The 27,561-nt window shown below is 44.1% G+C and overlaps 1 protein-coding gene across 1 annotated transcript in view; it reads right to left on the minus strand.

The window, feature by feature from the left end:
* LOC311233256 (putative E3 ubiquitin-protein ligase HERC3) overlaps positions 1-27,561 on the minus strand; it is a 55,330-nt gene that overhangs the window by 18,771 nt on the left and 8,998 nt on the right. Inside the window, exons 4-15 of the mRNA XM_084320193.1 lie at positions 23,572-23,796; positions 22,880-22,971; positions 21,810-21,940; positions 21,501-21,628; positions 21,204-21,280; positions 20,969-21,072; positions 20,773-20,832; positions 19,993-20,101; positions 19,664-19,856; positions 15,700-15,842; positions 4,069-4,146; positions 1,882-1,950 (exon numbers count right to left, since the gene is read on the minus strand). Coding sequence (XP_084176319.1) covers positions 1,882-1,950; positions 4,069-4,146; positions 15,700-15,842; positions 19,664-19,856; positions 19,993-20,101; positions 20,773-20,832; positions 20,969-21,072; positions 21,204-21,280; positions 21,501-21,628; positions 21,810-21,940; positions 22,880-22,971; positions 23,572-23,796 — 1,409 coding nt within the window. The remainder of the gene's footprint in view (positions 1-1,881; positions 1,951-4,068; positions 4,147-15,699; positions 15,843-19,663; positions 19,857-19,992; positions 20,102-20,772; positions 20,833-20,968; positions 21,073-21,203; positions 21,281-21,500; positions 21,629-21,809; positions 21,941-22,879; positions 22,972-23,571; positions 23,797-27,561) is intronic.

Here is a 27,561-nt window from a genome sequence, read left to right on the forward strand (position 1 = left end):
TTTTTATGTTTAACTGCACTTTTAATTTAATTTATTTCCTATTGTTTTCCATCGTTTTTTTTCATATCAAACTCCAGTATTCATTCATATCCAACAAGGCAATCAAACAATATTCATAGTAATTTCTTCCGCACAACATTAGGTAAGTTCAGTATAAGATTTAGAGAGATTTGGAATTCAAAACCCTCCATAATACAAATTTGCTCATCTATTTCATCACTCAAATCCAGCTTAAATATACATTATTAAATGAATAGCTTCAATCTCATAAAACCATTAATGTCACTTTGTTTTACAGTTTCATGTTAATTTGTTTAGACTAATTTGTTGTTGTTTGTTATTATTATTATTATTATTATTATTACTTTGAATATTATTGTTATCATTATTATTATCTTAATATATCATGAAAATTGTTTTATGAACTTATTTCACTTTACTTTTATTTGTGTTTATTTAAAAAAAATATATCCAATGATTTAAAGGGGACATGCATTGCTATTCCTAGCACTATTTGGGCAACTTTACACAATTCCTGTGCGTCTATTGAACACATCTGTAAGGTTTTATTTAAAAAAAATCATTGTTTTATATTTCTAATCAAGTACGCAAAAGCCCAATTTTTCTCACTTTGGATTTCAGGCTGTGTTGGCCTGGCTCCGCCCATAAGCACTTTGAGTGACAGTCATCCACACAGTCTGCTGAGACTGAGGGGGATACTAATTAATTTCGCCGCGGGGGGCATAATCGCACAGGACAATGCATTGGTAACTTGTTTCAAATGACAATATATACCTCTGTGATTATTATTGTACGGATCGGAATACGGGCGTGCACGTGGGAGCATGCGCAAAGATATTACAGTGATATGCTGGTACTTCCGACTGCCTGTGAGGGAGAGAGAGAGATAGAGAGGTAGAGAGGGAGAGAGAGAGAGGGACACACAGGCACGGAGCACTTACACACAACCTGTGTAAACGCTCCGTGTGTGTTTGAGAGAAGACGGGTCCCTCTCTCTCTCTCCATCTCTCTCGTCCGCTTACGCTTGTCCGCGGACAAGCAAGAGAGAGGGAGGGAGAGAGATGGAGAGAGAGGGACCCGTCTTCTCTCAAACACACACACGGAGCGTTTAGACAGGTTGTGTGCCTCACAGTCAAAACCTGTTTGAGGAAGTGTCGGGTTACACTATGCGCTCTCTGCCTCGCTCTGTTTGAGGAAGTGAAGATATTTCCACTCGCTCTGCTCGCTGTCAACCCTAGAGGGGGCGTTAGTTATGCAAATCAGTGCTATATTCACGTCAGCAAAAATGTCAAATCAGAACAGCTTAGTTGAGTGAGGGCGGATCTTGTGAACTCGAGACTATACTGATGAGTCAATATGATAGTTAACGACACAGACCACATTGATATAATCCCCAATTGCTAGGAAAACATGCTAATCACTGGAAAAGGCCATTTATAATGCATGTCCCCTTTAATGAGTTGAAGCCCCGTATAGGCCCATTTGGGTCTCTTGCCTCTACTCGGCACCTTTATACACTTTATGTCATGGTCAATGTTTTTTACTGTTTTGCTGAAATAAAGAAATAAAAATGTGCGATGGTGAGAATAAAAAAGAATAATTTAAATAAAGTCTACATAAGCTATGGGCTATATACACAGGTATACAGTGAGGTGCAGGGGGCTAAGTAGAGTTTTGATTCAGAAGTCTGACAGCTTAGGGGAAGAAACTATTTGTGGTCCTGTTGGTTCTGCCTGCATAGCATATAGGTCTAGCGTTTATCACTATCGAAACTCTGCTTATTGCGATATAATTGCTGTCCTTGTCACCCAGCCCTAATGTAATGATACTGTTTTCGATGACTTTAGGTAAATCAATCACTTCAAGAATCTTGGTGGGATCCTGAATTCCAGGCAAAAGCATCCGTTGCAGCACTTGCAGCATTCGAATCTAAAAATAGAATTAGAAAACAGGTGCTTGTCAGTCCACATTTTCAGTCTTCTAAGACCAAGAATTTAAAGGAGCATTTCATCTCAATGCTATGGTCTTTAGTTCACTAGATGTTTGGTTGTAATTAGGGATGTTCGATATTGGCTTTTTTACCGATATACCGATATTGTCCAACTCTTAATTTCTGATACCGATATCAATCGATACCGATATATGCGGGATTCCCCCCCCCCCCCCAAAAACACAACATTATGCATACTTTTCACAATAAATAAAATAAGAATTTGTTCTTACTTGCTTGCCTGGGTAAATAAAGGTTAAATAAATGTGAAAACCGATACCGATCATTTCCGATAATTACATTTTAATGCCAATATCGGCCAATAATATCGGTAGGCCGATAATATCGGACATCCCTAGTTGTAATGCTTTGTTTTGATTTTAATTCCTAAGACATCCTATTCACAGTACTAAGTATATAAAATATATATATTTTTTTTTAACAATATATTTATTGGGTTTTAGTTTGCAAATTACAACATGTATATCAGCAGAGCAGTATTCAGCAAACATTTTCACCTCGTTCTCCCTCCCCTAACCCCACCCCACACAAAATAATAATTAACTTCAAAAACAGGTTCACATAGGAAGGATACAGATTTAAATAATAAAAAATAAACATAAATAAATAATAATACAACCAAAATGTTTTACACATTAAGTAAAGGGTGTTTCTTGTAGTTTTTACACAATAATAAGAGTTGTCCCACAGTACTCCCCCTAATCCTGTTCTTGTTGAAGCAAGTTCCCAACATTCGTATTATGCTTTAAGAAGTACACAAATGGTCCCCAAGCATTATCAAAAATGTTTTGTTTACGTCTAACAATATACACCATCTTTTCCATTGACATATTTGAAGCCATTTCTTTAATCCACATACCAATTCTTGGTCCATCAACATTTTTCCAATTAAGAGCTATTACACGTTTTGCTTGTAATATGCACATATCTATAAATCTAAACTATTTGCGTTGTAGATGTGGGGTGGTAGGATATAAACCAAGAATAAAAAGCTTGGGATTCAATGGCAACTTCTTTGATAAAATTTGATCGATCAGATCAATAACATCTTGCCAGAAGGTTTTCACTTTCACACATTCCCATATGCAGTGGAACAGTGTCCCCCTTTCCTCACTACACTTAATACAAGTATCTGGAATATTATCATTAAACTTATGCAATTGAACAGATAAAATATATTTCTAACTTAAGAACTACAAATGTTATCCCCCCCATAAAAATCTTTAGGCTATGCTATTTCCTGATCTACATCATTTAATTTTGTTGTTATAAACATAACAAAGATTAAGTGTCCTTGGGAGATTGTTAGAAAAATAAATCAGCATTGTTTCTATGGTAAAAAAAATGTTATTTTATTAGCTTGTGGTACATTTACATGTACACTTAAAGAGGAACAACGTCAAATTTCTGAATTCATAAATGTCATTCCTACTATATAAATAGTATATTGTAAATGGCTGCATTTATCGAAAGCGCTTTACAATTTGTTCCTCACATTGTACCCATTCACTCACACATTCACATCAGAGGCAACCATGCAAGGTGCCAAACTGTTCATCGGGAGCAGTTAGGGGTGCAGTGTCTTGCTCAAGGACACTTCGACAAGGTGCCTGGGAGGAGCAGAAATCGAACCGGGAACCTCTGGATTACGAGACGACTGCTCTACCTCTTGAGCCACTGTCACCCCCATTGTATATTGTGTATATTAAATAATGCTAAAAGTGCAAACCTGTGATGAGATCAGATATAAAGTCTGAATCTGCTCCATAGACAATGCACTGGGAAAGATAGTAAAGATGGCACTGATAACACTATAGAATAAAGCTCATTTAGGTATAAAAAAACTCAAACAAACGTTATATGGGTCCACAAACTCCCATTCATTGTCTGTGGAGAAGCTCCAGTCTTTATCTAATGACATCACAAGTTTGATTCTTACTTCTCTGTTTTATGGCTTTGGGAGAGAGTAGCTCATGTTCATAAATATTGACATAATTGGCCTGTAATAGTTCAAGTTAGTTAGTGCAGGTACTTACTGCACCACCCTGAAGGATAGGTCTGATGTCTATGTGGAAGACTTTGTCCGACAGTCGTCTTGAACTGTTGCTGTTGGCCTACAGTACAGGAAACATAGTTAATAACATAACACACTTATCACACAATCATTTCCTATGTAAATTTCCGATAAACTCAAGATCCTTGTTCTCATTGATCAGAATGACCTTCACTGGAACAGCCAGGTAGATGCTGACTATTAAACACTAATAGGAAATACTTTTTCCTCACACGTTTCAAATGCTTTTCCGTCTCCACAGATGACTTACTAACCATATGCACTGGATACATATGACCTTTAATGGAGTATGCTGCCCCTGAATGGAATGCTGCCATCACACGAGCCCTTCCATCCCAGCTGGAGCGGGTACAGAAGAGGGCCTGTTGTTTATCCTCGGCCCCAAGTATGATAACTACCCAACTGCCCTGTTAACACTAGGGCTCAATGACCTGGCTAGCGCTCAATGACCTGGCTACACTGTAAAAAAGAATATTATTTTTACAGATACTTTTGTTTTTCTAATTTAAGTGTAAATGCCATAATAATACAGTAAATTACTTTTGATCAAAATATTAACCAATAAATAAAGGTTGTAATCTGTAAATTGATTTAATAAAATATTATTATTTTTTTGATTATTCGATTGCTTAACACATACCAAAAACGATAGGTTATGTATATAACCTAGTTATATGAGTACTGGCTAAGCATCCCGCTCTTACGCCATACCGAGATATACCTCATCTCATGTACCTAGTGTACTCCATCAACGAATAAAAAACAAATACACCCAGCACCTGCCAGGCCCCGCCCTAGTGACGTACTATATAGTACTAGGCGTGGTCACCACTCGCTCTTCCTCAAAAAATCGTTTCCAAAGAAAAGTTTCCCCAAGGGAACTCAGGGCACGCTAAGAGCGGGACGCTTAGCCAGTACTCATATAACTAGGTTATATACATAACCTATCGTTATATACTCGTACTGGCATCGCGTCCCGCTCTTACGCCATACCGAGATATGGGGTCGAGTGGACGCGAGGCCCGACAAATGCACCCCCTGAGGACCCGTAAACCCACATCAGGGGGGAGGGGAGTCCCGTCACCCCACTCTTCCTAATGAAGAGGGGGCGGCAGTCAACTCCACCCGAGTGCGAACAAGAGGGAACTAGAACCTCTTGAACGCACAGCACAGGCGGAACCACGTGTGACACAACACATTGTGGCCCACACCCACACACCCCTGCTACCCCACCAAAGGACGGGAAGCAGGAGAGGTCACAGACCTCAGAACCGCCTGGGAGACAGAACCCCCGGTCATGTCCATGAGGTAAAACCTTACGAAGGGACCCGGTGAGGACCATGCAGCCGCAGCACAGATGTCCTCCACCGAGGCCCCACCCAGTAGAGCGGCAGAGGCCGCCACCCCACGAGTGGAGTGCGCCCTGACGCCCCCAGGGGGAGCCAGCCCGGCCAACGTGTAGCAAAGGGCAATGCCCTCGCACAACCAATGGGACAGGCGCTGTTTCGACAGTGCCTTACCAGCACGAGAGCCACCGTAACAGACAAAGAGCTGATCGGTAGCCCTGAGGCCCTGAGTACGGCTGAGGTAACCCCAAAAGCCCGGACCGGACATGACAGGTGAAGGCCCGCCTCCAACTCACTAGCGTGAGGAGGCGGATGAAACGCCTGAACCATAATATTCCTGGAGCGGAAAGAACTCCGGATATTTTTAGGCACGAAGGCAGGATTAGGCCGCAGAGTGACACCGCAATCGGAACGAAAGATAGGCACTCTGGCCGTACCGAGAGAGCACAAAGCTCACCCACGCGTTTAGCGGAGGTGACGGCCAGCAAGAACGCGGTCTTGAACGACAGCTGTTCCAACGGCGCTTGCTCAAGAGGCTCAAACGGGGCCTTGGACAACCGACCGAGGACCAATTGAAGATCCCAGCTCGGAGCCAAAGAGCGTTTCACTGGCTTAAGGCGTCGAACGCCAAGCAGGAAACACTTCACAAGAGGGTGGCCTTACACCACTCTTGGAAAATACGCCACCTACCCGCGTAACCCGCGATAGTGGAGGGAGCATGCGCGTTCCGGATGGTACCAACCACAGAAGGATCCATCCTCTCCAGACTCACCCTCTCACCAGCCAAACCATCAGCAGCTGGCCCAGCACAGGGAACTAACACAGAGACCCGTGCGCTTGAGAGAGGGCCCGCGATGACCAAGGAACAGGCCATGACGGGATACCAAGAGCTGGATCAGGACCGGGAACCACACAGCTGCGCCCCGGTCCGGCGCAATCAGGATCAAGGACCTGCGCTCCTCAACGTACCCGCCCCAACAACTGACCTAACAGATGTATGGGGGAAAGAATCCCAGGCGGCACGGCATCGGTCCCAGACCTGCCTGACTATGTCCGGACGTAATCCCCACCCGTCAGGGTGAGGACCGCCCGCGACATTACACCTGTACCCACATTCACCCTGCCGGGGATGTGGAGAGCCCTCAGGCCGCACAGATGGAGAACGCCCATAGCCAGCCGCCCGCCGCCCGGTGCAGACGGGGGGAGCGTACTCCTCCCTGTCTGTCGATATACGACGCTGACGTCGTATCGTCCGTCCTGATCAAATACCGTTTGAGGACCAGAAGGACCGCTTTCAATACCAACACATTGAACGTAGCGCAGACCGGGCAGGATGGCTTGCCAGCTGCCCCCTACTGCATTGGCCCGACGCGTCTCCAGCGAGGGAGGCGTCGGTGAAAAACGTGACGTGTGACAGCCTACTGCCCATGGGGACCCCCCTAGTGAGGACCCCAGGCCCTCCCCAGGGGCGAGGTCCCCCAGTACTGACACAGGAACCTTAGCCGCTTCCACTTGCCTCTCACCGGGTCTATTTCCATACTGGAAAAAAACCACCTCCGTAACCTCCTCCTGGGGTGAAGAGGAGGCCAAGAGGGACCACGGAATGAGCAGATGCCCTCATACCGAGCAGGCGTATCACGGACAGCGGCGTAACCGTCCTAGGACGGAACCTCCCGAGTGTGTCGCAACACGCTCTGAGAGGGATGCCCATAGCACTCCACCCGTTGACTGGGAAGAGGAGTACTCTACTTCCAGTCTACAGCAACCCCAGGCTGGTAGGAAACCTGCCTGGTATGAGACCTGACGATCCACCTTGACCGCCAAGGACCAGAACGTCGTCAGGGCAGAATACACTTCGTAACCCCTGACGACGCAGAGGCCCCAGTGCGGCCTCCACGCACTTGGTGAAGATGCGGGGAGCCAGAGAAAAGCCGAACGGCAGCCCCTGGTACTCATACGCTAACCCTGCAAAGGAAGCGTAGGATAGCCCTAGGACGGAAGATCGGGGATGCGAACACGCATCCTACAGGTCTATGGAGGAGAACCAGACCCCCACCTGACAGTGTTCAACAGGTAGGAGACGATCCAAAAAATGCTGAACCTTCCCATGGGACAGGTCCAACATGGGTCTGACACCCCCCCTCCCGATTTCTCCACCAGAGAACACCGGGAGGAAAACGCCACGACGATGGCTTGCTTCGTCCACAGAGATTGGATCTCGTCGACCAGAGCTGTCACTGACAGACAATAGGGTCTGTACCAAACCCGAAAACAGGTGGGGTTGTGTAAATACAAGTCCCCGCCTCAGCATTCTCTCCATCCACCTCGACATATGGTACTGCTGTAGCCATATGTGATGACACTCCCAACGCACCCGCCGCCATGTGGCGCAGGTCCGCTAGGAACTGTAGATAGGCGGCCCGGTCCCACCCGCTGTGCGTAGCCAACCCTGGACCCGTGCGAGCAGAGCGTTCCGTGTCGGGACATCTGACCCTGACACTACCGAGGCAATCGCACCCAAGGGGGGATCCCGACAGAAAGGGCCGGTTTGATACGGGGGAAGCTGACATCAGTTCTAGGTGACAAAAGCTCCCCCACTGAACACCCCTCCTGAACATGCTGAGGAGTTGTTCTGCAGCCGGACATGCAAGGTGTGAGGCCCCCATGGGTTCCTACACACTGTAGCCCTGTAGTGATATTACTACCACCCAAATCACGCGCGCCTGCGAGACCACTGCCAATCTTTCAGGAGTGGGAGGCACCAACATGATACCCGGCCTGGCGAAGGCGAGGTCGGGGAAGCCCGCACTGTGTACCTCAAAAAAGGTTTCGAGCCCCCCTGCTGACAACACTTGTAGTTGACAGACGTAACACCAGGCTCAACCAAACACAGCTTATGGTGTGGGAGCCGCTTGACAGCACAACATTCTCACGGACAGACCCAGGCTCAGCCATCAACTGGGTGTCAGCCCCTGTCCCCATGAGAAGCGAAATGTGGGGCCGCATGCGCTTCAACGAAGGCTCGCGGCCCGCAGCCAAAGGAAACAAATCAGAGCCCCTTTTCCGCTGATGTTGGGGGAGGGAGTGATCGGAGAGCGGGCTGCTCGCGGCAGGACGGCGACGGCTTGTATATTCCAAGCCGAGTTCATCCAACATGGCCGATCCCTCGGCCGCCAAGGCTGTCGGCCTTGTGGACACCTGTCGATTCAACGCCCAGGATACCTCTGGCGGGGGAAAACATGGCCGCCTGTCGAGGGCCTCGCCATAGCCGCTGACGAGGCCGTGCTCTCACGTCTGGCTGCGCGGCCTGAGGCGGTGTGGGGCCTAGGACAAATACCGCCCGCGCTCCAGCGGAAGACCAAGATCCTCTGCGGAGAGGGGAGCCCTGAGCGGTTATAGCTTGCGGCTAGGTCAAAGCTAATAACGTCAACAACCTCGCGGGATGTGTCGACGTCGGCTGGCCCTCAAGGCCCCGCCACCAGACACCATTTTTTTATAGAAAAAACAGCAATTCGAACACAGTTACTAATCGCTGCCAATTCCATACCGTGGCGGTACAGGCTTTAGCAGCCCACCAGCCACTCGCCGGGCCGACCCACCTCATGGCGTCGGCCGGGCGGGGCACTGTTTCAACATGTCAAAAGCAAAGGACTGATGCTAACACGGAGCACCAGTGGTGGTTGCAACCAGCAACCTCCACTGTGGTGTGCACCATGAAGGGGTTAATGAATAAATTAACTAACACCACGAATATACTGTAGAATGGGCAAGCCCATGCACACAACGTTAAGGGGATGCGGACCAGAGAACCAGTCCCGCATTCATTCATAATATTCACAACAGCACACCAGCCCTAGACCTCAGCCCATTTACCCATGAAAAGGTAAACAAAGCCCCCCCGCAATACTCCCCCAGTAGACACCGATTGACCGTCAGCATGAATGGTTGAGAGGAGGGAAGACTGTAGTGTAGACAGACATTCCCGCAGCAGGGAGACAGAACAGAAAACAGTAGCCCAATATAGCATAGCGTTAGCCGCGCGCTCCAGGATAACGGGGAAAACAACAACGTTTACCCAGATATCCCGCCGCTTGCACCAATACACAACTCGGTTGTCTCCCGGGACAACTCGAGCACATCACAAACGCCAGCATTGTCATGCCTAGTGACATCCCACAGCGGGGAACAGTAGAACAATGACCCAGCATTTATAGCATTTAGTATTAGCAGCGCGCTCCAGGACAGCCTGGGAAACGTCCACCTCAGAGGGACGTTTACCCAAACATCCTGCCCCTGGCGCAGATACAGTATACAACTCACAACAAGCAGCATTTACTAACACCAGCGATAATGCCTAGTGGCGCAAGTCCTACCTTGTGTGAGGTAGCTCGATAGCTACACCTCACACGCCGTCCCTCGGTCTGCTGTCAACAAGACAAGGAGACTACAGACTCGACGCTGAGATCCATCGAAATGCATCCCACTGCAGAGTCGCAGAACCCATACGAGCGCCGCCAGAACATGCCGCGAAGATTTCAGGGGTAGGCAAATCTTCGGTAAGCACTCAACCTAATTTCTCTAAACTTTTCAACTAGTTGCATAGGGTGCACGCATCCGCTATGATGGAAACGAAAACAGAGGAAGAGCGAGTGGTGACCACGCCTAGTACTATATAGTACGTCACTAGGGCGGGGCCTGGCAGGTGCTGGGTGTATTTGTTTTTTATTCGTTGATGGAGTACACTAGGTACATGAGATGAGGTATATCTCGGTATGGCGTAAGAGCGGGACGCGATGCCAGTACGAGTATATAACTAGTTTACTCGTTATTGCCCGCCAATCTAATAACGCCAACGAGTTTACTTGTTTTTATGATCGTTATTTCCTTTATTCGCTATTGGCATTCATAATTCATCCAGGAAGGCTCCGGGAGCCAGCTGGACTCTGTCTGATATTTCAACGCCTCAATACTGCCGCCTGGTGGATTTTGGGGCGAGTTGCACTCCACTCTAAACCGGATGTGGCGCTCTGTGCATCGGGGAAAATCCTCCGGCAGAGCTATCTTGTTATGTTGATCAAGACAAACACTAGAGTGCATTGGATCGCTTTCGAGACGCAAGAATCAATATGCTTTCGGCATTTATTGCATCATACAAACGGAAAATGGATCTAGCAGATCGAAATCAAATAATTGGAATTTTTTTTTCTCCAGACTCATTGGCCACAGGTAAGAGGGATCTAACGTTAATTCCAGCTCGATTGTCCATTCATTTCATTGCAATCCATCCGATCAATGTATGATGTCCTACTAAGGAAAGCCGTTACTGACAATCAAGGAATCATAAACGACCCCCCCCCTTTCCTTCACGCATGACGGAGCATAATGTATACCGAGCATATGCATTTGAATTTTTTAATATAGCGTGTATAGGAACGAAACGCCAATCGATTATGTATAATCAGTGATGGGCAGTAGCTTGCTACAAGTAGCGAAGCTACATAGCTTAACTACAATTCTCAGTAGCGTGCTGGTAGCTCGCTACTTTTTAACCAGGGTAGCGGTCTCTGTAGCGGAGCTGTTTATAGAACGAAGTAGTAACGTAGCGACGAGAAACGTTACACGCTACTTTCGCAGTCTAGACAGGAAGATCTGCAAGGAGAAAAAAAAACTCCCCGTAAAAAACCCACTATGATTGGTTGGTTTGTTTAGATATGAGTGACGACTCACGATTGGGTATGGTAGGCCAAAATATTACGGGTAGGCCAATCAGAGGCAGGATAGGGCGGGACTCCAGGCCGCAAACCAGGAAGTGAAAATCTAAACGCAGACCACTGAATGAGAATGAATGGATGAATTTACAATAACAGCGCGAAATAATGGCAGAGGGATTTGATGTTCCACTGATGGCATTGATGAAGATGATGTCAACAACAATAACAACACTGCATCTCCATGGCCCTACCTGGACACGTTTATGAGTTTGACTGAAAAAATGCCTAAAACATATGTGTTTAGGTGTTTATTGTGTCAACCAAAAACGAAGCTGCTCTCGACGTCCCACACGTCCAATACTAACTTGAGAACACATATTCAGGTGAGCTGATGAAAACCCTTACTGTCTTTACATAAACATTGTCAACTGTTCCCAAACAGCACACAAGTCAGTGCACTTTTTATCAACAGCTTTAACTAACAGTCTGTCTGAGATAGGCTAGCTGCTATGAACAATATTATTGATTGATTGATTGATTGATTGATTGAAAAGTGTATTAACAGATTGCAGAATGGGTACAGTACAGTACAGCTCAATACATACAATTGTTAAGGGGATGCAGACCAGAGAAAGACTTTCGTCTTGTTTACATCAGGGTCCCCCATTTTCAATTCATCATAACATATATGACACACACGACATACAGATAGACAGTACTGCTACATCTATACATTTATGACATATCAGATTTGCAAATACAGTACTGTTTGTGATACAAAAAGTGTCCAGAAAAAGAGTGTATATACATTTGACGTAGAGACTGTACATTGGAGGAGGTTGGGTTGGTGGGGTTAGTGGGTGGGGGCTGTACATTGGGGGGGGGGGGGGGGGGGGGGGGGTTGGGGGACACTGTACACTGTACATTGGGGGGTGGAGAAAAGAAAAAAATAGGGAAAAGATCGTCCTAGACCAGTGGTTCTCAACCTGTGGCCATGGAATGTTTTGTGAGTTACATATCTAGCAGCCAAGGATAGTATTGTTTGTCTAGCAGTGTCAAGCTTGAGTGTTATACTCTGAGTACATACTGTAGTAGTATAGTTCCAATGCCGATTACCCCATGCTGCTTATTTCCGTACTTAAGAATGTATAAATGTTACATAGGATTTCGTTAATGTCTATTTTGTAGACAAATGTTTCTTGCACTTTTTCTTTGGCCAGGTTATTGTCATTTTGTTACTGTGGTTTGAGTTGAAACAGTAGTTTATCCTGTGCTGAAAAGTCTCCATTCCAATAGAGGGAGTATATATTTGTGTTTATTTTATTATTGTTTCACTGCCTTTTATTTATTACGTTTCCACAGTTCTTTCCTCATGTTAAAAGGATGACACAAAAAGCCAGACCGAGGGCTTGTTTCAGTTTTATAATAAACAATCAAACTGAGCTATTTTTTTGCCTGCCTATTTGTTTGGTGTAAACTTGATCACAAAGTAAAAAAAAAAAAAAAAAGTAGTGCCGATGTAGCTAGCTATTTTAGCCATGTTCTTGTAGTGTAGCTTGCTACATTTCTCTGGGGATAGCTTCCATTGTAGTTTAGCTATATTTAATCGAGAGTAACTTGTAGTGTAGCTTGCTACATTTTCCAAGTAGCTTGCCCATCACTGTTAATGCGTTATATAGCCTGTATCTACACGCAGATGTGTTTCCCAGATTAAATGGGTTAAGGGAGCAACCATTCTGTTTTTGGGGTGGTTGTCCGGCGTCGGGGTGCTGTTTATTAGCAGTCAGCCCCTCTAGGCGCTGTGTAGTTCCCGGTCCTCCAGGTGCAGTTCGAGCCTTGCTCTTGTTACCTGTCGGCCTGGGTTAACCCATTTTAGACCTGAAACACCTTAATGCGTTATATAGCCTGTATCTCACACGCAGATGTGTTTCCCGGATGCAATGGGTTAAGGGAGCAACCATTCTGTTTTTGGGGTGGTTGTCTCCCCGGTATGCCGGTAGCGGAGTCAACTCTCTGGCAGAGTCCACGAGAGTATGCCCCCGCATGTTTTATGACGTCTGCCAATTGTGTCAAACTCTCTCTGAACCCCGACCCGCGGGATTAATAGACTGGCGGGGTCAGGGTTCGTGGCAGGGCCGGTTTACACAGTCTGTGTCCTGCCCCCCCCCCCCCCCCCCCCCTCACTAGGAAGGGTGGGGGGGCCCGGACCCTCCCCGGTGTTCTGATGGTTGTAAGGGGACCTCAGCGGCAGCGTTTCCGTTAGAACATATTCGTGCCGGTCTGGGTGTCCTGCAAGATTTCTATCCCCGGACATATTCGAGAAATTCCGGTCAGCCTGGGTTTCCTTTTTACCCGCTGAATGCCACCATCGGCGCCAATGTTAACGTTAATATCGCCTAATCTATGTTTTAAATTATGGCTATGTGTCTAATCTGCCCATCGCATTATCAAAGACTATTTTCCAGTCAGTGCTGTCAAGGCTGTTTATCGCGTCGTTTCTGTTTCAGAGCAGTTAGAAAAGCCCCCGTTTTCAGATAAAAAACAGCTCATTCTGGAGCATTCTATGAAAATCGTCTTTTAGTGGAATATTCCACAACGTTGATATTCGTCGGCCTTTTTATGAATCGTTTTCAAATAAACGCTAGATGATCAATATTATACGTGCACGCAAGCACATTACGGCCGCGCGCGGATAATCGCCCCGTTGATTTCCTCTCGGACTTTTACATTGAAACCGAAAGAAGACATTTCACAAAACAGCTTATAACTTCATCAAACTTACTCTGATTATCCTAACACTGATAACATAGAGTCCTTACCTGACATCAGATGGTATCCAACTGGTATATTCCAATTCCTGATCACCATTCGAAAAAATCGATACGTGTATGGATCCAACGCGATACTGTAGAACTCCATGATCAGCGGGGATCTGAGGTTCCAGAATGAACTGTGTCACTGGTAACCCTGGCTGGATCAGTGAACTGGAAAATGTGGATATAATGTCGCACCTCAGCCAGGAGAATTAAACTTTCCACTCGGGCCTGAACGCTCGACATTTCTGTTTCTGTTTTCTTTCACCACGGCATCAGCGGTCTCTGTGACTTCAAGTTCAGAAGATTCATCTTCGTTGTCATTATTATTAGACCTGCTTGTGCTTGGTTTCATGAAATATTTGTTAAGCTTAGCTTGTTTGGCCATCTCTCTCTCTCGCTCGTATACCTGTTTGTCGTTATGGTGGCCAGACAGGCTCAAAAAAAGAAAGAAAAAAAGATTCACATCCGAGCGGCGCCATCCGCGCTTTATCAGCGTGAAGCAACATGTAATGATTGTTTCGTTCATCGCATAGGCTATTTAATTTGAGCCTATTTTAATACAATTCAAATAATAAAATTGTGCTTAGAGAAATTATTTTCACCGGACATTATGACCGGAGATATTTAAATATTCGGACTTCAACATATTTTGTCGGTCAAATACCGGTAATTACCGGCTAACGGAAACGCTGAGGTGCATTTGTCTGGCTCTCCGCGTCCTGCTCCATGTCCCATAGTGAGCAGAGCGCGAGCAAGTAACGAAATGTAACGAAGGTTATCCTATAACCCTAGTTACATGAGTTATTGCGAGCATTCTGCTCTCAACTCACTGAGGACCCCTGACTGTCTTCCTAATGAAGGTCAAGATTCGGGAAGGCGGAAGTACAGTCACACCCCTCGCCTATATGCATATAGGCGGACAGGGGCGTGGCCGGACAAGTGTAAAGTGTATGTAGCGGAATCTTTCAAAGTAACGTGGTAATATCCCATAGTGAGCAGAACGCTCGCAAGAACTCATGTAACTAGGGTTATAGGATAACCTTCGCTCTATCTCTACTTGTACTGTAGATCTTTTCTTCTTTTCTTGATCTTTTCTTACCTTATATTTATAGTTGTATTTCATTTAGCTAAAAGTTTATATTTCTAATGAAGTGCTCAAAAGCATCATACGAGCGAGAGCGAGAACGAGAGAGAGAGAGAGAGAGAGAGAGAGGAGAGATGCGTCCCCGACACACACGCAGTCAAGTTTGTGTGTAAATGCTCCGACGAGGGAGAGAGATGGCGCACACACATTTGTACACACACTTCTGCACAGTCCCACCGGTCCCTCTCTCTCTCTCTCCCTCTCTATCTCTCTCTCTCTCGCTCGCTCGTTCTCTGTCAAAACCCGTTTGAGGAAGTGTCGGGTTAGACTATGCGCTACAACCATAGAGGGGGCGTTACTGCAGATCAGCTACTTGCTACGTCGCATTGCGAGTCAAATCAGAACAGCTTAGTTGAGTGAGGGAAGATCTCGTGAACTCGAGACTAGACTGATGAGTCAATATGATAATTAACGACACAGGAACAATGCTAAACACTGGAAAAGGCCATTTATAATGCATGGGACCTTTAAATCTTGTGACTGCTACATGTCAATAAAGTACTACTACTACTACTACTACTACTACTGCTATTAGAAACATTTACTTAAACTATGTGACATTTGCACAACACTCACAAAATACAGCTTTTGCAGGACTCCCAAAGTGCTCATCAGAGGCTTGTCACCGATCTCGTTTTCAAAGGACTTTACTGACACAGATCGGAATGTTTTTACTGCCGTTCTGAAGTAAGAGTAGGGCATTCTTGACCACAGGCCCTCTGAAAGGATATAGGAAACACAGATTCCAGTTACACAAATAACAGAAAACACATACAAAATCAAGGCAACAGCAAAAGTGTCACCCCCGACAACTGATGCAGTCACCCTTCGAGCTAGCCTGACACGCCAGACCCATGGAACGTGGGCTAGCTCGAGAACTAGCTCGAGAACTAGCTCGAGAACTAGTTCGAGAACTAGCTTGTATGCGTTCCATAGGTCTGACGAGTCAGGCTACCTTTGAGCCCCCCAAAAAAAGACAACATGTACAGTTGCATACAGTCCAACCTCCAAGTCAGAAAAATACCTCTTGACTGGCCACTGAACAACAAAGAACTGGGACCTCCAAGATGTAAAATTGGAGTTTTCACAGAGCTCCGATATGTACAAGTTTTCAAGAAATGCTAAATTATTGAAATCCAATGTAGTGTACATTGATGATTTGAAATGCAAAAAGGTTAGCTGGATAGATGTCTTAAATGTAATATAGTAAATATGACCTCATACCATTTCTTATTTTACCTATAATAATAATAATAATAATAATAATAATAATAATAACTCCCCCTTGGGCCATCAATGTAATTTTGTAAATATAGGAACATGGTGGAAAGAGATATCTTTTTCCAAGGCCCATACAAATTGGAACAGTGGTGACTGGTACATTGCTTGAGACACAGTAGGATGTGTGGAGGATGCAGCACCCCATATGAAATTCTGCAGAGCCACGCTCCAAATGTAGCTATTATCTTAGATGTGACTTAACTTGCCACTATTTCAGCATCCTATTACTACCTATGGACAAGCCCATGGGAGTGGAGTAACCATAAGGGGCAATGTTTGGAAATGATAGGAAACTATTGCGAATGGCGTTATGTTGGATGGGTGTCCAGAATGGGGAAAGCTAGCTGACATCCAGAGCAACAGCTAGTTCACCGAGATGTCACACCATGTTACCTGTTACCTGTTTATTGCACAATGTTGTTTTTTTATTGGATTCTATTATATGTTGTAACACTGTATTGCACATCGTTGCGGGCAAGACCACCCGCATTTCATTGTATACTTGTATGCCGTGACAATTAAAACTCTTGACTTGACTTGACTAGTTATATGTGGTGGTGTAGTGGTTAACACTGTCGCCTCACAGCTAGAAGGTCCTGGGTTTGATTCCCGCTTGGGGACCAGGTTGTCGTGTTGCCAGGTACCCAGGTGTGAGGGGTATCTCCCGGGCCTTTCTGTGTGGAGTGTGCATGTTCTCCCCGTGCTCGCAAGGGTTTTCCCTCCCAATAAGATAAACCAAAAAACATGCAGAACAGATCGCTAACGCTGTCGTGTCCCTGACGAAGACGGACAGGAGCCCTTCGATTGGTCCCCGGGTGCGGCCCACGCCGCAGCCCATGTGTGCTCCCGGCTGCCCTTGGGTGGAAAGACGACGGGATGGGTCAAGTGGAGAGAGACATTTAATCTGCAACTCAATGCATGTGTGTGTGTGTTTCTGTTAGGGGTGGACGGTATGGTCTAAAATTTATATCACGGTATAATTTGAAGCATAGACGGTAACGGTATATATCACGGTATCAGTGTTTCCGTTAGAATAATTTTTTTTGCCTAATAGGCAGGCTATATAAAGAATGACAACCTCAAGGCATGTAGATTTATAATATTTTAACTTAAAACTAGGCTACTTTTGCGTATACAGTCATTATATTCCAAATAAAATAAGTCCCGAGTCGAGACTCCGTGCTGCTCCCAACGAATCCAAATAGTATGCAACTGCAGAGCCGCAGAGTAGGGGCGCTTTCAGGTCCGGTCACAAGCACGCTCAACAGCGCCCCCCACCCAACGGCTGAATTGCCAATGGCTGAATTGGAGTACTGCACTGCACATATATATATTATTATTATTATTATTATTTTTTTTTTTTTTACTTTTTTTTTTTGCCACTCATTTCATAAGGACGTAGAATAAACATTAAAAAAATTAAATGGTCCATTTGCATGTTCTTGGTATCTGAATCTAGGGACAAATAGTGTGTCTGTTACTAGGCTTGAGTAAATTGTAATGAACCAAAGGAGAATATCAATTCTATTAAAAATTATCTTTGACTGTGAATAACACCATGCTAAAATTGACCAGACCTGAAAAATCTAAGCAAATGAATAAAGGGAAGATGATTAAACAGAAGGTTTTGTAGATACAGTACTGAATTCTGCCATCTTTTTTATAATGTAAATTTCTCCACCATTTTTCATCGTATTGCAACACCGTTTTTTGCAAGACGTTCACAGAAAGGTAGAGAAACTAACTGCGTTCTGTTTTATGGCAATAACGTTCAGGTTTGTGGGAGATAATCCCAAAAAATAAGAGAAATAAAAAAGTAAATCCAGAAGTCAGATGATTGACAGGGGCTGGTGTGAGCTGGGTAGGGTAGTTTTTTTCTAAATTCGAAAGCCCTGAGTCTTTTCCTTCAAAAGACTACACTCACTTTTGGCTGTGCCACTTCCTCCTGTCAATATGCGCCGGTTCCCGACTCAATGCCCTGAGATTTCTATAATCGTATATTTCACTAATAACAGTTAAAATAATTGGTAAACAAACGTAATGCTGAAAATATACACTTTTACTGTATATCTCGGGCTTAAGAGGTTAACCCTGTGAGGCCCAAATTAAAAAGACATTAGCAACTTCAGAGGCCAGAGGGTGGGACGTATAAACACATTTACTATCAAATAGCATTGTGAGGCTGAACAACAGGACCAATTGACTATACATGTGCTTACATTTTTTTTATTTTTTTATTATTATTGATCTGTTTCCCCCTCCTTTTTCCTCCGATTTTCTCCCATCCCAATGCTAGTCGTTATGCCAATTCCCAATCCCCTTCCTGGTCGCTGCGCACTTACCCCCCACAGTCGGTCTGGGAGAGTGGAGGCTACCACGTGCTTCCTCCGACACACGTCCAGCCAATCAACCGCTTCTTTTCACCTGGCAGCGCGGATTCTCACTGAGAGGGCGTAGCGTGTGGAAGGATCACACTATCCCACTTAGATCCTATCCGCGCTTAGCAGGCGCCCCGACCGAACTGTAGGAGTCGCTGTTTACAACGACCCGGACCCACCCCGCCAGCTTCTCCCACCCTCTAATACGGCCAATTGTATTAGTGTGAACGGCCAGCCAAGCTGGTGACAACCCCGGAGCTGTGAGCTGGATTCGAACAGGCAAATCCAGCCGCTCCGGGGTTGGTGACGAACGCAATCTCCTTTACGCCACCTGACCGCCCGTGCTTACATTTTTTTAAATAAACATTCTTTTTTTAAATGGCTAAAAAGTGATTTTGTAATTTTGCAACCGTGGGTCTCACAGGGTACTTTTAACCCTGTGAGGCCCAAATAAAAAAGACATTAAGGCCAGAGGGTGAGACCTATAAACACATGAAGGGTGCCGTGACTGAATCTTTTTTTTTAGAAACGCTGGTATATGGTGTGGCTCTTTGTGGTACCACAGTAATTTTTGTGGCTCTTAGTCTCTGACTGGTTGGCCACCCCTGCTGTAGCTAATCGTCTGGAGATCATAGTGGCAAGCATAGCTGAGACAATAGTTATGTTTGGAGCTCAGCTGTCAGAATACAATGGCATTTTCCCAGATGTTCTCAAAATCGTAACAGTGGTGTCTGAGATATCACCCAGGATGGATGTAGTGCCCTACTTATAAACCAAACAATATGAGTAAGTAATACAAATAGATACAGGGTTTTTGAATCCAAGAAGAATAAAAAGTGGATGGTTGTAACTTATAGTAACATCAGTTCCATAATAGTTACCCAACACTTGGAGTTTGTCAGGGTGCAGGGAGAGGATGGCTTCAGCCACAGCCACAGTGAGCAGTGACCCACAGTTTGATTCAACCAGGACCCTCAGGAGCTCAGGGAGAATGAGGTAAACTCTTAGGCCCTCGACGCCAGGAGGTTCCTTACTCAGCGAGGGGAGGAGTGAGTGTCGGACAACCGCTTCAATCTATAACAGTTAAAGTTATTACTAAGTTAATAGGATGTCACCAACTTTAAATATTGCACAACAAAGGCAGAGAAGTTTCAGCACAGTTGTAAAAAAGAGGATTTGATGATTTTCCTTTGTCGTTAGAAGACAATACCTCTTTTAGAACGTTGTCTCTTGTTGCGAGCCTCTCAAAGGCGGCCCGAGCCAGGGACAGGTCCAGACCAGAGCTTCTCAGAAAGGTCTGGTAATGGTTGTTGCCATGACTACAATTGATAGAAAACCAGATCAACAACTCAATACGTCAAACTACCATTATACATGCAATGTGAAACATGTTTTCATTATCTACAATGATTTCAGCATGTGAATTGAGAAGCATGTACCCGTACTTTTCGGACTATAAGCCGCGGCTTTTTCCCCCATTTTTCGACCCTGCGGCTTATATAACGGTGCGGCTTATATGTGGACAAAACCCGAAAATCGAAATATTGCTTTTTTTACTGCATTGAAATGTTATTTATCTGTTCCCTTATTTACTTAATACAACTTGTAAATGAGTTAATTCTTGTTATTTGTCCGACAGTATTGTGTCCCAATGGGAGTAATTCTCTGTAGAGGTGGGAGTCATTCTCTGTAGAGGTGGGAACTTAAAGCTCAATATAAGAACGGCCATGCACCACCACTCACAGAATCGAGAAAGAGCCATCAATCTGTCAATCCTTTCCGTGTCCAGGCCGGGTGAGGTTTCCTGTGTTGAGTCAAATTAAGCCGCAGGCTCCACTCCTTACATATGTTAATTAAACATTAAAACACATGCGGCTTATAGTCCAGTGCGGCTTATATATGTACACATCATTCAATTTAGCTGCTGCGGCTTATAGTCAGGTGCGGCTTATAGTGCGAAAAGTACGGTATACATTTAGCCTAGTCTTACCTTGTGTCAAGGAAGCTGCCATTCAAACATGATGCAGAGGAGAATATATATTTTATGTCTCTGTAAATAAAAGGCATTGTTCTATGTTAATTACACAATGTGCCTGTAGGCCTCCATGTTCATTTAGATTGACTTATACCTTGAAGACAGTGGATCACCAAGGTTGAAACAATGCCAATATTTAACTTCAGCTCACCTCTGTATTTTCTTCCATGAGTTTGCATTCTGACACTGTGAGAGCCACATTTCTATTGTATGCTCGTCCAATGTTTTAATCACTTTGACTTCTTTTTCAGACCCCTGCATAAATAATATAAGTGCAATATGCTGTTAACAATTCTAAAATGACTGGTAATAAAAAACGATATTATTGAGTAAGTGCAAATATATTGCAGATATACCAGTGTAACAGCCAAAATACATGTAAATACCTGAGCAATAGGGCACAACGCTATGGACTGGTTTCCACCAGCAAATATCCTCAGAATATGATCGCCATCTTTGTCTTCTGAGAAGAGAAAAGGCAAGGACAATGTACAGTGTTGTTAATTAACATGAAACTACTCTGTATCTGTGGTGAGATTGTGAAGATAAAAGTATAAAATGCAACCAAAAGGTTTACTGTTTTCAGGATTGTTTTTGTTCAATCAACAACAAAAAAAAAGCAATTCATGATATAATAGGATATTATATAATATATATAATATAATATATAATTAGTAGCATACCTAGTGGTAGCTGAAGTGGTAGAGGCACAGACTGGACAGTCTTGACTCCATTTCCCAGCTGCCCTTGCTCTCCACATCCGAATGAGTAGATATTTTCAGAGGAACCAACCAATGCTAGTGTGTGATGCCTAACAAACGGAACAAAACTAAAGGTGAGCAAGCAAAACAGTTCTTGACCAAACTATTCAAATTTGGTACATGTGTGTGTAACATGCTTCAATAATATAAAATATACAACAATATATAATGATGTCAAATTCTACTATAGGCTACACACGGGATTGAGGGCATTGCACATAAAAATCTAACCTCCCGCATGCAATCTGGGTGACCTCTGCCCCCCACAGCTCTGCCACCAAACAGGGTCGTAGCTCATCTCTCAGAGAGTTGTGTCCAAGCTGGCCGTAACGCCCACTGCCGCATGTAAACACCAAGCCTCCCTGGAATGTAATATCCAAACGATTAGCCTAGTCCTACTGTTCAATGAGAACCTCATCAACTTTTCATGACACGTGTGGATTAAGTGGACAGATACAGGTTTTTTCCCCCCCAGCCTATACCAAAACCGATTATGGTGAATTTAGGTGGCCAAATCTGATAGCTGATGTATAGACCTGTTCGCTGTATACAAACATACCGTGCTCTATGGAGAAACCATGACACCCTGACTAAAAGTTGTTTCAAACAAAAACGGCTGGATGTCATTTAGCCAAATCAGTATGGCTGCGAGTGTTTCACCTTTTACATATCTAGCTTTGGCATGGATTGATTGTTTAGATGGCTAACAAATGCTATATTGTAGTCTGCCCCGTTGTTCTGACCAGGATTACGTTCCTTTTGCCCCCTTGATGCGCACACACACCGAGTCTGACGTATACAGCGAACGGGTCTATAGGATACTAAAGACGCCCATTCTTTCTGTAAAGATTCTGCAAAACATGGGCAATATTTTGCCTCTTTTTCTGTAAGCTAGCTATGGTATGGCTACTTCGTCCTAGGCTTAGAATTGAGCCTGTTACAGCCTGTGAAAGATGATGTTGATGGGATGATATTCAAACTTCCGTATCGACCGAAGATAAAAAATAAAATAAAAAAATTATAAACAGCCAATAGCAGCCATTCCAGCTGAATAACTTTTTCTTTTACCTTGACATTTTTTCTTTTTTCACAAGAAAATCTCAATACATTGCAGTGTTTATACTAGTATCACAATATATCACAAAACTGAATCATGATCCCTGTATAGTGATTTGTATCCCATCGCCAGATTCTTGCCAATACACAGCCCTACAAGGAACTAGATACAGCTATGAAAGCCCACGTGTTGCTACATCTGGTTAACAAATGGCTCGTGTGAAAGCAGAGAGTATAAAAGCAACCTTTGTCAGAATGGCAGTGTGTTTTTCTCCACAAGAAAGAGAAACAGTCTTCTTCAGATCCATGCAGTCAACGGGTACCGGAGTGTGTCTGTCTGTTACAGAAGATGGAATGCAAGAATAAAACACACTGTATATCATCCTGCCTCAGTAAATAATAAATCACAGTTTAGATGGATTCCCAAGCCCCTATTATTTGTGTCTGGTCACATCTCATATAATGTCTTCATGAAGTTGAGTGGGTTTTTTTTTTTAATTATTATTATTATTATTATTTTTCATAAAATGGAACTTTATTTTTTAATGTAATCTTGCTGCAATACATTAAAATGATCACAAAGTGTTGAGTGAATTCAAATTATTTAGATTTTACTCGTGTCCACATTAATAGACACTGCCACAGCTTCTTGACTAAGACCGATAAACCCATTTCATATGATATTGTGCAATTGCGGCTGTATCTGAACAGTACGTAAGATGTTTTTCCCAACTCGAGCACACGCCATTCACGCCGCCTAATGCGAAGCTATACTTCTGTTCACCTCCACCTAATTACCACTGAAATATAAGTGTACTCACTTCCCTTCAACAGTATACAGGTGACAGACATGTCATTCAATGACAGGTGTCAACCGTGACTGTCTGACTGCTTTCAAGCTACATTTACTATGGAAATACCCCCCGTCCCATCCTACCTGTTGTGTCTCCAAGGCCCAGCTGCCCAGCACCGTTCCTGCCCCAGCCAAACACAGCACCAGAGAGGGAGAGTGCAAAGCTGTGGTGTCCCCCAGCAGAGATCTGAGCCACGGGGATCCCTGATAGAGACTTGACGAGCTGGGGGGAGCGGATGATGTCTGACTCCTTTTTCCCCAGACCCAACTCACCACTAGAGTTCTGGCCCCATGTGAACACTGAACCATCTGGACCAAAAGAACAGGTCAAATAAGACTTCATCCATCATTCATTACACCCATGTGCCAAACGCTGACGAGGGGGTATTGCTATCACTCCTGGCCATGTGTGTGACTCTATCCACACAATGATCTATGCCTAAAATGTAAGAATTCAGTGAATCTGTTAGTGAATGGGTGAATGTGTGAGTGAATCAGTGAATGTGAGGCATAAATTGTAAAGCGCTACTGTATATAAATGCAGTCTATTATATTCAGCACAAGTTTGGTACAACGAAAATAAGTTTGGCATTCAACCAGAGTGCAAATGTATACAAAGTGCAATAGTAATAATATACAACGTACAGGTGATTAAACTGGGTATAAAATATATAAATGAGTACTACTGTGTATAGTGCTAATCAGATGTATGTACAGTAGTATAGTAGTATTGTAGTATTAATATGTACAATGATATACAGGTAATGGTGAGTGTGCTTCGGTTGAAAATAGTTCCTAAATTAAACTGTTCACAACCAGGTCTGGGTGTACACATCGGTTGAAAATAATTCCTGAAAAACTGTTCACAACAAGGTATAATGTAGATTATCTTGAGTAGTCTAACCGTGTCATGATTTCTGGAAAGAGGCATTGCTGTTGAGGTTTTCAAATATATTTTTGGCATTTTGAATGACACAAGCTGAGTGTCATTCATATCTATTGCATTGGAGTAACGGCGGACATCTCTATGGTAGATATCTACTAGTACAAATCTCTGCGAAACAACGGCAGATATCTACAAAACTCTGCAAATCAAACCAAAGCTATCTGGAAGGGTATATACTAGATCTATAGCACTCCGGGTAGCGTGAATACTTTCCCTAAGGGGGTTACACTTCCGTGTTCGGTTTGCGCGGCCTGATTGGCCACTGACGTTTCTCTCAGCGCCCAATCGCGTTACTCCTAACAATCGCGCCTAGCTTTCAGAACTTCTCTCAGTTCCACAAGTCCGTCACATCAGCTACCTACCTGCATCAATATACTACTAACTATCAACTAACTCGCTACCGCCGTGCATCAATATACTAACTAACTAGCACATCAATATACTAACTACTACCGCCGTGCATCAATATACTGCTACCACCGTGCATCAATATACTGCTACATTTATGTTGTGTTGATGGAATCACGTTAATATAGAGAGATGAAAACAATACAATACGTTATTTTGATTGATATGAATAGCTAGTTACGTTAATAGGTAGAGAGATGAAAACAATACGTTATTTATATTGATGTGATGTCGATTGATATGAATAGCATATAGAGATGAAAACAATACGTTATATTGATGTGATGTCGATTGATATGATGAATAGCTAGTTACGTTAATATAGAGCAGCGTTTCCCAAACTCTGGGTCGCGACCCAAAATGGGTCGCGGACCCGTTTTTATTGGGTCGCCTATAAAAAGTAAAAAAAATTATTAAAATAAAAACAAATATTATATGTATATGTGTTGATTCAGTTTGGCACCACATACTTTTGTGAATCTGGGTTTTCTACTCTAGCATACCTGAAAAACAAATACAGAAACAGACTAAATGCTCAGCATGACCTCAGAATAGCACTTTCAAAAACCAAGCCCAGAATAGATCTGCTGGTTGAAAACTTCAACCAGCCACATACCTCTCATTAGATTTCATTGTGCCATAGATGAAATATTATACCCCTTCTAGCATGATGTCAGGTCAGTAGAATTTAAAAATAAGTCAGTACAAATTAATCAGAATGTTGCTCAATGTTGGGGTTTAAGGTTGAGGGACTGAGGGAGGGGGTAAGAAATGGAGAGTTGAAAAAGGGGTGAGAAATAGAAAGGAGAGTAGAACATGTTTGTTCATTTAAAAGTGTTACAAAATTGTATGTACATATGTTATGAGGTGGTGAGCAATAGGCTTGGGCGGTATGACGGTATTACGGTATACCAGGGTATTTAGAAATCCCGACGGTATTGAAAATCAATACCGTCAAAACAGAGTTTTGTTGTAGTGCACACACGCGCCAGCAGAGGGCGAGACCAGTCCTCACTAGTGGAGCGAGCCACGCAGAGCTGGTTGTCTACACACAGGAGGAGGGGAAACCCCGCTTCAGTGGTGGAAATTAAATGAGACACGCTTACCGTTGCTGGTGCTGCTGGCTAACTGGCTATTCTGAGAGCTAACTGTTGTGTATGATCACAACGGTGTTCACGCTTTACGGTAATGTTGCGACAGTGCTGTGAAAATACCGTAAAGCGTTGTGGTAACGAGAGTGTGTGTTGTTGTTGTGTGTATGATGCTGCGGGCGAACTGCTACCATTCTGAGAGCTAACGTTAGCACTAGGATGCTGCGGGCGAACTGCTACCATTCTGAGAGCTAACGTTAGCACTAGGATGCTGCAGGCGAACTGCTACCATTCTGAGAGCTAACGTTAGCACTAGGATGCTGCGGGCGAACTGCTACCATTCTGAGAGCTAACGTTAGCACTAGGATGCTGCGGGCAAACTGGCCATTTCCGTGATTTGTTTGCTTGGTAACACGGGTTGCCACAACCCCCACCCCCCCCGCTGATGAAAATTAAAGTCATACCGTCATATACCGTATACCGGGGTATTAGGTAATCAGAGTATGACGGTATGAAAAAAATTATACCGCCCAAGCCTAGTGAGCAACTTAACATTACACTCTGATTATTGCTGTGATGTACTTTTATAATTAAATAAATAAATTGTATATACATTTGAAATTCATGGTTTGTTGTGTTCTTTATCAGTAGTTATAAATGTATGTTATGGCAATTCATGATGTATTTTTGTAAGTTTGGGTCCCGGGGAAACACCAAATTTCTTTTTTGGGTCTCGAGCTGAAAAAGTTTGGGAACCCCTGATATAGAGAGATGAAAACAATACGTTATTTATATTGATGTGATGTCGATTGATATGAATAGCTAGTTACGTTAATATAGAGAGATGAAAACAATAAGTTATTTATATTGATGTGATGTCGATTGATATGAATAGCTAGTTACGTTAATATAGAGAGATGAAAACAATACGTTATGGACTTGGGCTGTGGAACTGAAAGCTAGGCACGATTGTTAGGAGTAACGCGATTGGGCGCTGAGAGAAACGTCAGTGGCCAATCAGGCCGCGCAAACCGAACACGGAAGTGTAACCCCCTTAGGGAAAGTATTCACGCCTCCGGGCGGCGTCTATGCTTTCTACAACGCAGTTGGGTTTCCGCGTTGCCGTTTTGCGCTCTGATTGGCCGAGCGAGTGCATGCGCATGAGCCGCGACGCGGCCCTCAGCCAGGCAGCAATACTACGCTCTAGTTAACCTAATTTATACAAATGGAGTATTGATTTCGCCGTAACGAATCATTAAAAAAATATACCGTTAACTGGAATATGTTGTTTCTTTACACATATGTTGGATTATGTAATTGGTTTGTCATGACAAACCAATAAAAAAATCGCATCGCCGGCTTCGCGGCTGCGTTGCGGGTCCACGACCCTCCGTGCTCCGATCGCCAGCGGGGAGAATATGCTGCCGTGAGCGGCATCGCTGAGCTCTGGTGTCCGCTGGACGAAGCCGAAGACGGTCTTATTATGGGGCTTATGCCGAGAAGCAGTAACACAACAGTGAACACATAGTTTCAATGCATCTGTCAGTCGTACTTAACTATGTGTTCACTGTTGTGTTACTGCTTCTCGGCATAAGCCCCATAATAAGACCGTCTCTGGCTTCGTCCAGC

Source organism: Notolepis coatsorum (genome assembly GCF_963971535.1).
Source record: "Notolepis coatsorum genome assembly, chromosome: 8".
In the NCBI taxonomy this organism is placed as follows: domain Eukaryota; kingdom Metazoa; phylum Chordata; class Actinopteri; order Aulopiformes; family Paralepididae; genus Notolepis; species Notolepis coatsorum.